The sequence below is a fragment of the Giraffa tippelskirchi genome, chromosome 8 (assembly GCF_054371585.1).
Source record: "Giraffa tippelskirchi isolate mGirTip1 chromosome 8, T2T-mGirTip1v1.2.pri, whole genome shotgun sequence".
Lineage (NCBI taxonomy): Eukaryota > Metazoa > Chordata > Mammalia > Artiodactyla > Giraffidae > Giraffa > Giraffa tippelskirchi.
The window spans coordinates 55,815,749-55,829,834 of record NC_137282.1 but is presented as its reverse complement, the minus strand read 5'-3'; the positions used below and the strand labels follow the sequence as shown (position 1 = coordinate 55,829,834).

The following is a 14,086-nucleotide window of genomic DNA, read 5'->3' as shown; positions in this document are numbered from 1 at the left end:
TGTAACAGGCCGAGCTCCCTTCCACCCTTCGCTTTTGGATGTCAGAGCTTATCCCTAAAAGCTATTAGCCGTGACAAGAAGATAAGAGAAGGAAATCAATTACATCAGCTTCGGAACTGCCGGGCTCACATCAGAGGGCTCCTCCTAAGATCTGGATTCCATCTGTTTGCCCCTGCTATTTTTGTCTCTCTCTTTGAGAGGCGACGGCTCACGTGCTTCACCGGAGCCTGAATGATTTTATAAGGTAGATTTCACAGTTTCCTTTTTTCCAGCCACTGCCATGTCTTGTTCCCAGCATGATGGCACTCGGGTTCCTTGGAAGACTACTTTTTAATAGCTGCAAACTGGGCAATTTCACGGGACTAGGATAGACTGCAACAGATGTGGAAAACCTTCCCCATCATGATAGAAGCAAGATGCCAAATACTAGTGTGGAGGATGCGGCTTTCTCATGCAGCTTGGCTTATATAATAACGCAAGAATGTGACATGGTACGAGCCAACTCCATCTTCAACAGCCTTTCCCGCAACTACTTCTTTCAAACCAGAACCTCATGAGATTCTGCAAGTCAAACAGATCTTGAAAAAATATATGCCAAGTAGTAAAATGAACAGACAATTGTTCTAAGAATGTGCGCCATTTCAGCACATCCTCAGACCACAGAGCAAAACAGTTCAGCTTTAAAAACATTTTTTCCGACCAATGTTAAAGGCTTCTAAATGGAAACCTGTATTTCTACTTAGAAATATTAACCAAAACTCAAAATGTAGCAGTAGCCTCTTTCTTGTATTCACATTGAAGAGTTCTGAGCTAGGCTCTTGTTCTTCGAAAATTCGAGGATTAATAAAGGGATAACACTCGGAAAGAAAGAAACCATGGCATCTGTGAAAAACATTCAATGCTTTAAAACCATTTTTTTCATGTCCCAACATCTGTTAGTTCCTTCTTTACTTAATTACAAGTTACTTTGAAAATTATTATGTATGAGTATTGTTTTAACAACTGAAATTATACATGTTTAATAACTCCATTGGAGGCACTCAGATGAAATAATAAAAAAAAAATGGGAAATGCAAATCTTAGGCAAAACACCAATTAAAACATACTGTTGATATAATTAAACACTTATGCTACTTCCTCCAAAAGGAAAAACTGTTTGCCACCAGTAAAGCCAAACGACAAGTATCAATATAATATGACCAAAACTCGTCTTAAAATTCTTTGGTTGCACTAGTATATGTGTGAACTATTTGTACAACACACCACACTCGTGCTAAATCACACTGGTACTAAAATATATTGTGAACAATGCAGGGAGAGGCAAGTACCCAAATGCTATAGTGCATCCTTGATGTTACAAACTGCACACAGAGGACAGGAAGTTCCCATCTCCAAATGAGAGCCTCATTTAAAGGCCCATTTGATGGGACAGCTAAATTGCTTTTTAAAAACTAGGAACATGCAAAGCCTGTTCATACTCCAAGAGACCATTCGCTTTAATTGCAGTGGCAAGTGCCTGGTGCAACTACATGGAAATAAGGTGAGCTACAGTAATTGACTAAAAATAAGTGCCCAATTTGGCAGAGACATCAAGTTGAATAAACGACCCCAGGAGCATCCTCTATGCATAATCCACGATTAACCCAAAGTATCAGCACGCTAATGATCAAAGACTGAAGATGCATTTGGAAAAGAATATTCCCTGACTGTTATAGGAACTTCAACTAAGGCTTTAAGTTTAGCCTTTACTAATTACTCATTTTTCAGCAGTTAAAACTCTGGCATCATTTGAAACAGAAGCCTGGGGGATGTGCTTGCTGGTCCAGTGGTCAAGATTCCATGCTCCCAGTGCGGGGGGCATGGGTTCCATTCCTGTAGTTGAGTATTTATTAACGTCTTTAGAAAATCTGTTTGTTCTGTGTGTACTGTGTGTTTATGTAGGTCTACAAAAGATTTTGAAACTCATGGTCATTGAGTGGCAATTGATATGCCTAAGAATACTGTTTCTGTGTTTCCATAAGTTAATTTTAGGTAATTTAAAACCAGGTATTAGAAAATCTTTATCATGGAATTTATTAGCAACCGATAAAGAAAGAGTCTGTGTGTGTGTGTGTCACTAAAGTCACTTTTACAACAGAAAGTCTTCATGAAAGCATCTCTTTTCAATTAACGTTGCAATCACTCTATTTGAATTGTTACAGGCAGAAACAACCCCGATTTTCCGTAAAGCCAAAGAAATCTGGGCAATAGACTCTTCCAACACTGTAATGAAAACATTTTTGTGAACTAGTCCAGATCTCCATACCAATTACAATTTGCAGAGATGGTAGCACAATTCATATGTTCTAGAGGCAGGCTTTTGATGGATTAACTACTGTAATCCATCACTTTCTTTTCTTTCCATCTGCATCGTACGTCATTCTTAGACTTGATGGCCAAACTTCCAGTTCTAAACTTCAGAATACTTACATATTTTCAGCTATCCACTGTACCACTTGATTCTGTGTACTTATAATAACTTTTTAAAAATATTCAAGCCTCTTTTAACAAATTGTGGCATTTTTAAGCTGACAATCTTTCATATATGCAAGCTTTTTACTGAGACCTCAAATAACAAAACAAAGCCAATTTTGCATTCCCATGCTTAGGAAGGTGTAACATCTAGTTTCAACAAGGGGGATCCATCCTTCTCACAAAATAATATGTAGAAGTATAAGTGAAAGCATTTTACAAGCACAGTGCAGTGGGCGAGTGATGGTGATGAAATGTACATATATTATTTTTATTTATAAAAAATTTTCAATGTTTCCATTGAGTAAGAATCAACCATTTGATTTGTATTTAATTTTATTTATTAAATTCTATTTCAGAGAACAGCTTTTTTGGGATTATGAAATGGTATTTTCATAAACAACAGATAAAGCTAGTTGTATTTAACCCAGAAGGGCCACTGACTGACTTATTAACGTAAACAGAGCTTTCAGGCTTCCCTGGCGGCTCAGCAGTAAAGAATCTGCCTGACAATGCAGGAGACACAGGAGACTCGGGTTTGATCTCTGGGTGGGGAAGATCTCCTGGAGGAGGAAATGGCAACCCACTCCAGTATTCTTGCCTGGGAAATCCCACGGACAGTAGAGCCTGGCGGGCTACAGTCCACGGGGTCGTAAACAAATCAGACATGACTTAGAGACTAGACAGGAGCTTCCTACAGCTCAGTGCGAAGCCCAAGTAAGGAACCCAGATGGGGCGCCAGTGTTTGTGACCGAGCGTTCAACGTATTGCTGGGGAAACAAACATGCAGAAGTGGATTTTGGTAGAAGTGAAATAAAAACCCTTTGAATAACACAGCTTAGTGTAAACTGGCAACGTGCAAGTGCCTCTGTCCAGCATATGCTGGGCTTACACCGTCCAAACGTCAACAGAAGCAAACAAAAATAACGGGACCAAGAGAAAACGTGCTTGCCCTCCTCAGAGAAAAGTCCCTGTTCTCCACGGCAGGACACGGAGCCCTAGAAAATCGTCTTTCACAGTGAGGAAATGTGAAACAGGAGTGCAAAGGAAACTAGCCAACACACACCAGGAAGCAGACTGCTTTTCAGGTTTAAAAACTTCAGTCTCTCCCAGCTAAGGTTTCCTCCCTATTTTCTGCAGAAAGGAGGTGCCAGCTGCCTCATCTGATGAGAAGTAGGTGCCCCTGCAAGGAGGTTGTTATTCTTTTGAACGTATGTTTAGTAGGACATGTGCGTCCTCAGTCGTGTCGTGTCTGACTCTCTGTGACCCATGGACTGTAGCCCGCCAGGCTCCTCTATCAGTGGGATTCTCCAGGCAAGAATACTGGAGTGGGTTGCCATTTCCTTCTTCAGAGGATCTTCCCAACCCAGGAATTGAGCCAGTGTCTCTTGCATCTCCTGCAATGGTAGGCAGATTCTTTATCATTAGCATTGCCTTTTCAAAGATATTTTGAAAACAGTGAAAGTGAAAGCTACTCAGTTGTGTTTGACTCTTTGTGACCCCCTGGACTGTAGCCTGCCAGGCTCCTCTGTCCATGAAATTCTCCAGGCCAGGAGCCTTTCCCTTCTCCAGGGGATCTTCCCAACCCAGGGATTGAACCCAGTATTCAACCCAGGGATTGAACTACAGTATTGTCTCCAATACTGCAAGTAGATTCTTTACCTTCTGAGCCACCAGGAAAGGTATTTTAGTACTAAAAAAATAGTGGGGGGGGGGACTAAAGATAACTTTATCAATATAGAAGGAAAGGAAATTAATCCAGCTTTGTGGGCAGGGTTATTACTTTGTGGACAGGGTTATTAACTTGTGGGCGTGGTTGTTAATTTGTGGGTGGGGTTACTATCTCCTGTAGAATGATTGGTTCTTACCCCAGTATCTTCTGAGGAGGACACAGCATCCTGGACTTTCCAGCATCTTAAGGCCAAAAGACCTGGACCCAGGGTCCTGTTCTGTCAACTTCAGGGTTTTGCGTACACAAATGATTTTCCCTGAGCCGTGGTTTTCTTATTTGGAAAATCAGGAACATATGAGATAACCTTTCCCAAAGTATTTTGCCAACTCTAATGTGCTACACAAGACCCAGCTATTTTGTAATATTGTTATTATTTTCATACATTGCAATCTATTTAAACTGCCAATTGCCAGGTCTTACTAAATGTATCCATGACGACATTTGCTGTTGTTCAGTCACTAAGTTGGTCTGACTCTGTGCGACTCCATGTACTACAGCACACCAGGCTTCCCTGTCCATTATCTCTCGAAGTTTGTTCAGACTAATGTCCACTGAGTCAGTGACGCTATCTAACCATCTTATCCTCTGCCGTCCCCTTCTCTTCTTGCCCTCAGTCTTTCCCAGCATCAGGGTCTTTTCCAATGTGTTGGATCTTTGCATCAGATGGCCAAAGTATTGAAGCTTCACTTTCAGCATCAGTCTGTCCAATGAATATTTGGGGTTGACTTTCTTCAGGATTGACTGGCTTGACCTTCTTGCAGTCCAAGAGACTTGCAAGAGTCTTCTCCACCACTATTGTTCAAAAGCATCAATTCTTCAGTGCTCAGTCTTCTTTGTGGTCCAACTCATATTTGTACATTACTACTGGAAAAACCATAGCTTCGACTATATGGGTGCCATTACTTGATTCAAACAATTTCCAGTGTGTTATATCAACTCTGATTAACCTTCCCAGAAGCCCTTTTGATAGCTTGTATTGATTTTGATGTCTTTATTCCCGACCTTTCAGGGCCTTCTGTGGTCCAGGTCTTTTGTATCTAGGGAATAGATCTCTCTCCTCTGCTCCCTGCTGATATCTGAAATCATGGCTTTTGACAACTGCTTTAGACCGGGTGTGATATTTCAGTCATAAATATAGTGCTGGCAGGACTAAGGCTGTTTTTACTTTTGAATTATCTTAGCCGTATTCGACACTGTCTTTAGCTTTCAGTTCAGTTCAGTCGCTCAGTCGTGTCCGACTCCTTGCGACCCCATGAATTGCAGCATGACAGGCCTCCCTGTCCACCACCAACTACCGGAGTTTACCCAAGCTCATGTCCATCGAGTTGGTGATGTCATCCAGCCATCTTATCCTCTGACGTCCCCTTCTCCACCTGCCCCCAATCCTTCCCAGCAACAGGGTCTTTTCCAATGAATCAACTCTTCACATGAGGTGGCCAAAGTATTGGAGTTTCAGCTTCAGCATCAGTCCTTCCAATGAACACCCAGGACTGATCTCTTTTAGGATGGACTGGTTGGATCTCCTTGCAGTCCAAGGGACTCTCAAGAGTCTTCTCCAACACCACAGTTCAGAAGCATCAATTCTTTGACGCTCAGCTTTCTTCACAGTCCAACTCTCACTTATTCTTCTGCTAAACCTTTGAGGGAATTCAGAATTACATTAATTTGAGAAGCAACTCTCTATATACTGTAACATTTTATGTCTTCCTTCCTTTTTTAAAAAACCTTGTGTATTGATTTTTGCCTCTTCTGGGTCCTTGTTGCTGCCCCCAGGCTTTCTCTAGTTGCAGTGAGTGGGGGCTACTCCTCGTTGCACTGTGTGGGCTTCCCATTGTGGTAGCTTCTCTTGTTGCGGAGCACAGGTTCTAGGATCAAGGGCTTCGGTAGCTGCAGCTGGTGGGATCCAGAGCTCAGGCTCAGTAGCTGTGGTGCACGAGATTAGTTGTTTCCCAGCATGTGGGATGATCCCAGACCAGGGATCAAACCTATGTCTCCTGCATTGGTAGGCCAATTCTTATCCACTGTACCACCAAGGAAGTCCTGTCTTTCTTCCTTTAGTGTGTTGCAATTTTCAGCCAAAACACAGAAGTCAGATTTGGGTTATGAGTTCACCTTCAATTCATTTCCATGCTCATGAGAATCTCTAAATGGAACTCTCATGGTTGGGGCTGGTGAAAGGATATGGCTGCAATATTATGGACATTAAGGAAGCTAATGAACTAGGGGAGGGTTATGGAAAGACAAAAACCAAAAACAGAAACAGCTATTCTTTCTTTTAGGATACAATTTATACTTAGTAAGAGTAAAGAAAAATAAGTCTTATCATTTATCACTTAACATTAAGCAAAAAAATGTGCAAATGCAGTTGTGTCAGTGTATTCTATTTGTACCCGAAGAACCAGTTCTCAAATGCTGGCCCAGTTATCCACTACAACAGGGTGCTGGCCAAGTTCATTAATCTTTCTCAAGTTGAGTTTCCCCATCTCCACATGGAGGTACTAATGCAAACTGCCTAGAAGGGTCACAGTGAGGACAGAACAATGCATGGCACACAGTAGGAGCTCAATAAAACTGAAATATTTGATTATGAAACTCAGAATTTCAGTCTATCATAACACACCTAAATAATAAATACAGGGTACTTGGTTATAGTTTCAACATTTCACTTGATATTACGCAGCAAGTTATGATTTGTAAAACTTAATATAATGATTACCATGATGGTTATTGGTGTGATCACTCACCTAGAGCAAAATACCTTGGAGTGTGAAGTCAAGTGGGCCTTAGGAAGCATCACTGTAAACAAAGCTAGAGGAGGTGATGGAATTCCAGTTGAGCCATTTCAAATCCTAAAAGATGATGCTGTGAAAGTGCTACACTCAATATGCCAGCAAATCTGGAAAACTCAGAAGTGGCCACAGGACTGGAAAAGGTCAGTTTTCATTCCAATCCCAAAGAAAGACAATGCCAAAGAATGTGCAAACTACCACACAATTGCACTCATCTCACATGCTAGCAAAGTAATGCTCAAAATTCTCCAAGTCAGGCTTCAACAGTACATGAACTGAAAACTTCCAGATGTTCAAGCTGGATTTAGAAAAGGCAAAAGATTCAGAGATCAAACTGTCAACATCTGCTGGATCGTAGAAAAAGCAAGAAAATTCCAGAAAAAAATATACTTTTGCTTCATTGACTACACTAACGCCTTTGTCTTTGTGGATCACAACAAACAGTGGAAAATTCTGAAAGAGATGGGAATACCAGACCACCTGACCTGCCGCCTGAGAAATCTGTACGTAGGTCAATAAGCAAGTTAGAACTGAACATGGAACAACAGATTGGTTCCAAATTGGAAAAGGAGTACGTCAAGGCTGTATATTGTCACCCTGCTTATATAATTTCTATGCAGAGTGCATCATGTGAAATGATGGGTTGGATGAAGCACAGCCAGAATCAAGACTGCTGGGAGAAATATCAATAACCTCAGATAAGCAGATAATACCACCCTTACGGCAGAAAGTGAAGAACTAAAGAGCATCTTGATGAAAGTGAAAAAGAAGAGTGAAAATGCTGGCTTATAACTCAACATTCAAAAAATGAAGATTATGGCATTTGGTCTCATCACTTCATGGCAAATAGATGGGGAAACAATGGAAACAGTGACAGGCTTTATTTTCTAGGGCTCCAAAATCACTGCAGATGGTGACTGCAGCCATGAAATTAAAAGATGCTTGCTCCTTGGAAGAAAAGCTATGACCAACCTAGACAGCACATTAAAAAGCAGAGGCATTACTCTGCCAAAGGTCCGTATAATCAAAGCTTTGGTTTTTCCAGTAGTCATATATGGATGTGAGAGTTGGATCATAAAGAAGGCTGAGTGCTGCAGAACTGATGCTTTTGAGCTGTGGTGTTGGAGAAGACTCTTGAGAGTCCCTTGGACTGCAAGGAGATCCAACCAGTCAATCCTAAAGGAAATCAGTCCGAATATTCATTGGAAGGACTGATGCTGAAGCTGAAGCTCCAATACTTTGGCCACCTGATGGGAAGAGCTGACTTGTTAGAAAAAACTGTGATGCTGGGAAAGAATGAAGGCAGGAGACGAAGGGGATGACAGAGGACAAGATGGTTGGATGGCATCACTGACTCAATGGACATGAGTTTGAGTAAACTCTGGGAGATGGTGAAGCACAGGGAAGCTTGGCATGTTGCAGTCCATGGGGTTGCAAAGTGTTGCACACACCTGAGCAACTGAACAACAACAAAAACAAGGTTAGAAATGAAGTAAAAAATATGGGCTCAAATATAATTGAGCCCAAAGTGCCTATTCTAAAATGATCTAATTATTTTAAGTAAAATAAGTGTATCCTCATGCTTTCAAATCACTGCTTTGATCTAAGCTTAAATGCTGGCAGGAGACCTGGAACAGACCCTGACTCTCTCTCAGCCCATCTTCCCACAAGTAGAAGAGGAGGAGACACTTCTGCCCTCCTCCTCTAGGGACAGGCACAGTAGCCTCAGGCAGTTTACCCCTGGGCTGTCTCACCATGCTTCATCCATAAGCACTGGTGTAGTTGAGTCACATTTACAGAGTGGTTGCATAGAACAAGAGGCCGATAGACAGCATCCAGCTCTCAGCAGGTGCTCAGTAAAAAGCGTCATATCCCCTGGTTTCTACTGCCATCCCTTGTGGGCTTCCATTGTGGCTCAGCTGGTAGAGGAGCCGCCTGCAATGTAGGAGACCTGGGTTCGATCCCTGGGTTGGGAAGATCCCCTGGAGAAGGGAAAGGCTACCCAGTCTAGTATTCTGGCCTGGAGGATTCCATGGACTGTATGCTCCTTGGTAACAAAGAGTCGGACACGACTGAGTGACTTTTATTTTCAGTACTGCTATCCAGGTTTACTATGAGCGCTCTGTCATATGACATGGGATTTCAGTCTATCATAACCTGATGAGATAACAACTCAAGTGTGTCTAATCATCATCTCATTTCAATAATTTGTGTGACATTATGCAGTAAGTCAGGATTTGTAAGACTTGATATAACAAGCATCTTTATGGTTATCAGCTATTATAAAAAGAGGTTAAAAGTGAAACATATATGCCAACCTTGGGATTCCCTGGTAGTTCAATTGGTAAAGAATCCACCTGCAATGCAGAAGGCCAGAATTTGATCCCTGGGTCAGGACGATCCCCTGGAGAAGGAAATGGCAACCCACTCCAGTACTCTTGCCTAGAAAATACTATGGACAGAGGAGTCTGGTGGGCTACAGTCCCTGGGGTTGCAAAGAGTTGGATATGGCTGAGCAACTGAAGACATATGCTAACCTCAGGTAACATAAAATAACTTACATTTAATATAAGTTTATATATTTACATAAATACAAATTATAAATTATGTAATATGAATATAAAGGTAATTTTAAATAGAAAAACATAAAATGCAAATTGTTAATGGTATATTATTCAAGAATAGAAGATTCTTCCCCAAGACTATGACTTGATGCCAATAATGATGGTGGTGGGTGGATGTTCAGTCATGTTTGACTCTTTGCGGCCCCATGAACTGTAGCCCACTGGGCTCCACTGTCCATGGAATTCTCCAGGCAAGGATGCTGGACTGGGCTTCCACTTCCTCCTCCAGCGATTGTCCCAGGGATCGATCCGTGGTCTCCTGCATTGTAGGTAGATTCTTTACCACTAGCGCCACCTGGAAAGCTGCAATAATGATGGTGGCATTTTCTACTTCTATTTGCCTTGTCGGGTTTGCTACTAAGCAATGATATATAAACATATGTCTCATACATTCTGTACATCCTCCTAGACATCCAGGGGATTGCATTCGAGGATGCTGACTGGAGACGTGGAACAGGGCCCCAAGTGTCCTGGGGACTCAGAGGCAGAGCTGGGCTGTGACACCAGCTATCTCACCTGTCACCTGTGCTTTCCCCACATGCTCTGGGAGGCCACAGGTGTGAAGGGACCTGGGAAGGGGCAGCGGGGACCAGAGGAACCCAGGGCTCATACGGGTTCCGGAGCAGCTTACTCAGAAGCGGGACCCAGGGCTCATATAGGTTCCGGAGCAGCTTACTCAGAAGCGGGGCCCAGGGCTCATATGGGTTCCGGAGCAGCTTACTCAGAAGTGGGACCCAGGGCTCATATGGGTTCCGGAGCAGCTTACTCAGAAGTGGGACCCAGGGCTCGTACAGGCTCCAGAGCAGCTTACTCAGAAGCGGAACCCAGGGCTCGTACAGGTTCCAGAGCAGCTTACTCAGAAGTGGGAGGAGTTTGTCCATTAAATATCCTGCTGTATCTCATTCCAAACTAATCAGAAGACTCAGCTACCAGGGAAGGACACATGTGTCCCCAGGGTCCAGGAAAGGGGTACCAGGATCAGAGCATCAGTGATTTCGGGGCCAGGGAACATGGCCTCTAGCTGGATTTGAGACAGAGGTCCAGAGGACAGTGGGCAGACCTCGGGGTCACACAACAACTGGCTGCGGAGACAGAGGTTCAGAAATATCAGCTGATGTCATCCAGCGAGACACAGGCAAGCAGATAACTAAATTCGTGACTCCAAAATCAATAAATTACCTATACTTACAGCCACATCTTTTTTTTTTTTTACCAATTTAAAATGTCCTTGTGTTTGTTTTTGTTTAATTCTTTGGTTTTAATATTTAATTTTTATTTTATAATAGAGTATAGTCAATTTGCAATGCTGTGTGCCACCATCCGGATAGAAGACTAAACATCAAAAACAAACATATGTTGTGGCCAAAGATTTCTCAACTGCAGCTAGAATATGGTCAACATGTCACTTTACCTAAATAGCTATTATTTTAAAACAAGCATCTTAGGAATTGAACTGACAGGATACATTTTCTAAGCAAGCCAAAGAAACCAAGCCTCTCCTTCATTCTGCCTATGTTCCTCAGTTGGCACTCCTGCCTTGGAAGAGACAGAAACTGGAATAAATAGGAAAAAATGTGGGAAAAAATAAAAGTTGTGCTTCTACTAGAAAAGAATAGAATGCTCCAGTGTGCCGTAATAACAGCTTCCTGGAATTACATGGCCAATAGTTTAACTATGGAGGGGAAGAAAAAGAAAACTAAACTAAAATACCTAAAAACTTATACTAAACTCCTTAGTGATATTCCTCTGAATTTGAAAACTGATGTTACAGTTTTCATAAACCAAATTCTGCAAATTTAGACACAAACAAAACAAATATATGAACATTTTAGGAAGGCATTCAATTTTTACATTTATAATCATTTGTATCACACACACACACACACACACACACACACACACACACACACAGAGTCTGGCGACTGCATAGGAGACAGGCTACACTTCTCTTTCATTAAACTTTTTGTGTGTAATAATTGAAGTAAGTTTGCAATAAGAAAATGAATGACTTGAAATGTTTTCTGAGTTCTTTGTAGTGCAAACTTTACAAACTAAAGTGCAATTCCACTCAGGCCATCCGTCCCTATGGTTTACCAGCAGAGGAAACAAATGTTGACATAGGAGTGGAGACCCCAGTGTTAGATGCCAAACCACCTGGAACAGGACTGATATATTTAAGAAAGAACAAACCTACCACATTTGAATGGTTTCCTAGACCTTGTAAATGACCTCAGATTTACCTGTCACATTTTCATAAATAATTTTAAATCTCAGCATCTGAATTATCAATAGTTACATCATCCTAAACTGGACACTAAGATATTCCATGTTAGTTAGTTAGTTAGTTCAGGCTGACCTGGAAAGAAGTCCCTCTATAATCAGTAATAGATTCTGTTAAAGCTACTGCAATATCTTTGCCATTGCAAAGGGGAACAAATCTAATTGCAAATCCCAATAACAAAATCTCCTTGGGTTGGGTGTAATATCTGACAAAGCATCTCATAACCCTCTTCCTCGCTCCAAATTTCCCAAGACTATCTGAACTGTGTGGTTTTTGGGTCTCACAAAAACAGACTTTACAGCAGCACAAAAACCTTCTAAGCCTCATGAGCGAAGCTTACAAAATTAATGCAAAGACCAACTGGGAGATCAGCAAGGAAGCACGCCACACCAGACCTTCTCATGCTGAACGTCCCCACCAAGGCATCCCTACTGTCCCTACAGTCACTCTGCAATGTTTGCACCGGGAACAGGCAAATGAAGACAAAGCCCTGCAGACTTAAGTGCTCAATCATTCTGACAGATGGCACAGGAAGAGCAACATCAGGCCTTCGCACAAGTAGAATTTTGACAGACCAGAGTGTTAGGAGAAATAGGACCCACTAAAGCATAAGAGAAATAAAACCCTAAGTTGTCTTTGATGCCCTTAGAATTGGCACCAAATGTGCTCTGATAACGGCTCCATAAAGTTTGTGAATCCTCAGTGTCTAAGGTTTGTCCACATTTTACATTAATAACTTGGTGTGGGCTCAGTTTGATGACCTTATCCCATTTCCCAAACCTAATATAGTGCCCGGAGTTAAGCAGGCCGAAGTTTCTGTACTAGCTCAGAAACAAGAACTGGAAAACTCCTCGGGCAGCTTATCCCACATGGGAAGATTTCCTCCAATCAGCCTTCAGGATATTCTTAAGTATCCTCCAGACACGCTTATTGGCCAGAGAGACTTGTGATTCACAGCATCCAGTACCTGAAAAAGCACTAGATTCACAGCATCAAGTTTCCAGCATACCATGTTTCCAGAGCATTTTAGGTTTGCATAACATCAAGTGTCTGCTGAGAAGCTCCTGTTTGCAGTATATCTAGTCCATAAGTGCACCTAGTCTCTGTAGAGCGTCTCTGTTTGCAAAACATCTCTTGTGGGTGCAGTATTCAGTGTTTGCAGAGCACCTAATGTTTGCAGAGCATCCAATGTTTGATGACTCTGGTCTCCCAGCTCTAGACTGCGGCCTGGGGATGAGGACTACTCACCACATTACAGCCTGCACAGTCAGGACCATTCTCGCAGGTTCTGCGGCGGGCTTGAATGCCACCCCCACACTGGGCTGTGCACCGTTCCCAGGGTCCCCATCCTGTCCAGAACACGTGTGGCGGGCACAGCAGGTGCTCATTGCAGTATCTGTAACGGGGAAACCAAGAGGGGGAAAAGCAACCGTTTAGTGTAACGTGAGGCCACAGGCCTGTCCACTCTCCGACCCTGCACCGGATGTTGAACCCATGCGCATGCTCCGCGTGGAGGGGCGCTTCAGTGTTCTGAGTGGTCGCACAGGGAAGGAGGCGGATGCGGCGCTGGCCATGCTGTGTGCAGACGGACAATGGGATGCGCGGGAGACAACGCAAGATGCTAGACTCACAATGCAGGATGGAGCTTCCTGTGCAGCCAGTTAAAGGAGAGACAAACAGAGCCCTTCAAATAGACGCTCGGAAAAAGGAAAACACACACAAAACACCTAAGTAGGGCATTTATCTTCGAAACGTAAATACTAAAGATAAAGTAGGTTATGAATGGAAAGTCAGCAAATTGTATCTGGAATTCATTTCTCATCCTTGAGTCAAGTAAGGCCTGTAATCCTAGTAACATACTTTATAGAAGAGTTAGTCTAATTTTAGTATGAAGCTTCCAGCCACACACTGCTAGGTTATGGTATTTTTAAATTTATTTGTAGACTCTCAGAATGATGTCCAACAACCTTAATTTAGATGAGCGTCTGTTATCCAAAAAGAGGTGAATTACTGTTGACAACTAGTCCTATTTGTCTTAGTCACTGACTATATGTCAATGTGTATGTTCATATTACCAATTCTTACCCAAATATACAAAGCCATCCTTAGCCTTAGATATATCAAATTTCTCCTCAGTCTTTCATACTAC

The 14,086-nt window shown here is 42.3% G+C and overlaps 1 protein-coding gene across 5 annotated transcripts in view; it reads right to left on the bottom strand.

The window, feature by feature from the left end:
* Positions 1-14,086, bottom strand: part of SEMA5A (semaphorin 5A) — a 521,440-nt gene that overhangs the window by 52,545 nt on the left and 454,809 nt on the right. For 3 of the 5 annotated variants that reach the window (XM_081521332.1, XM_081521329.1, XM_081521334.1), the window contains exon 16: positions 13,186-13,333. In XM_081521332.1, coding sequence (XP_081377458.1) covers positions 13,186-13,333 — 148 coding nt within the window. The remainder of the gene's footprint in view (positions 1-13,185; positions 13,334-14,086) is intronic. The other 2 variants (XM_081521333.1, XM_081521330.1) reach the window with 1 other exon arrangement.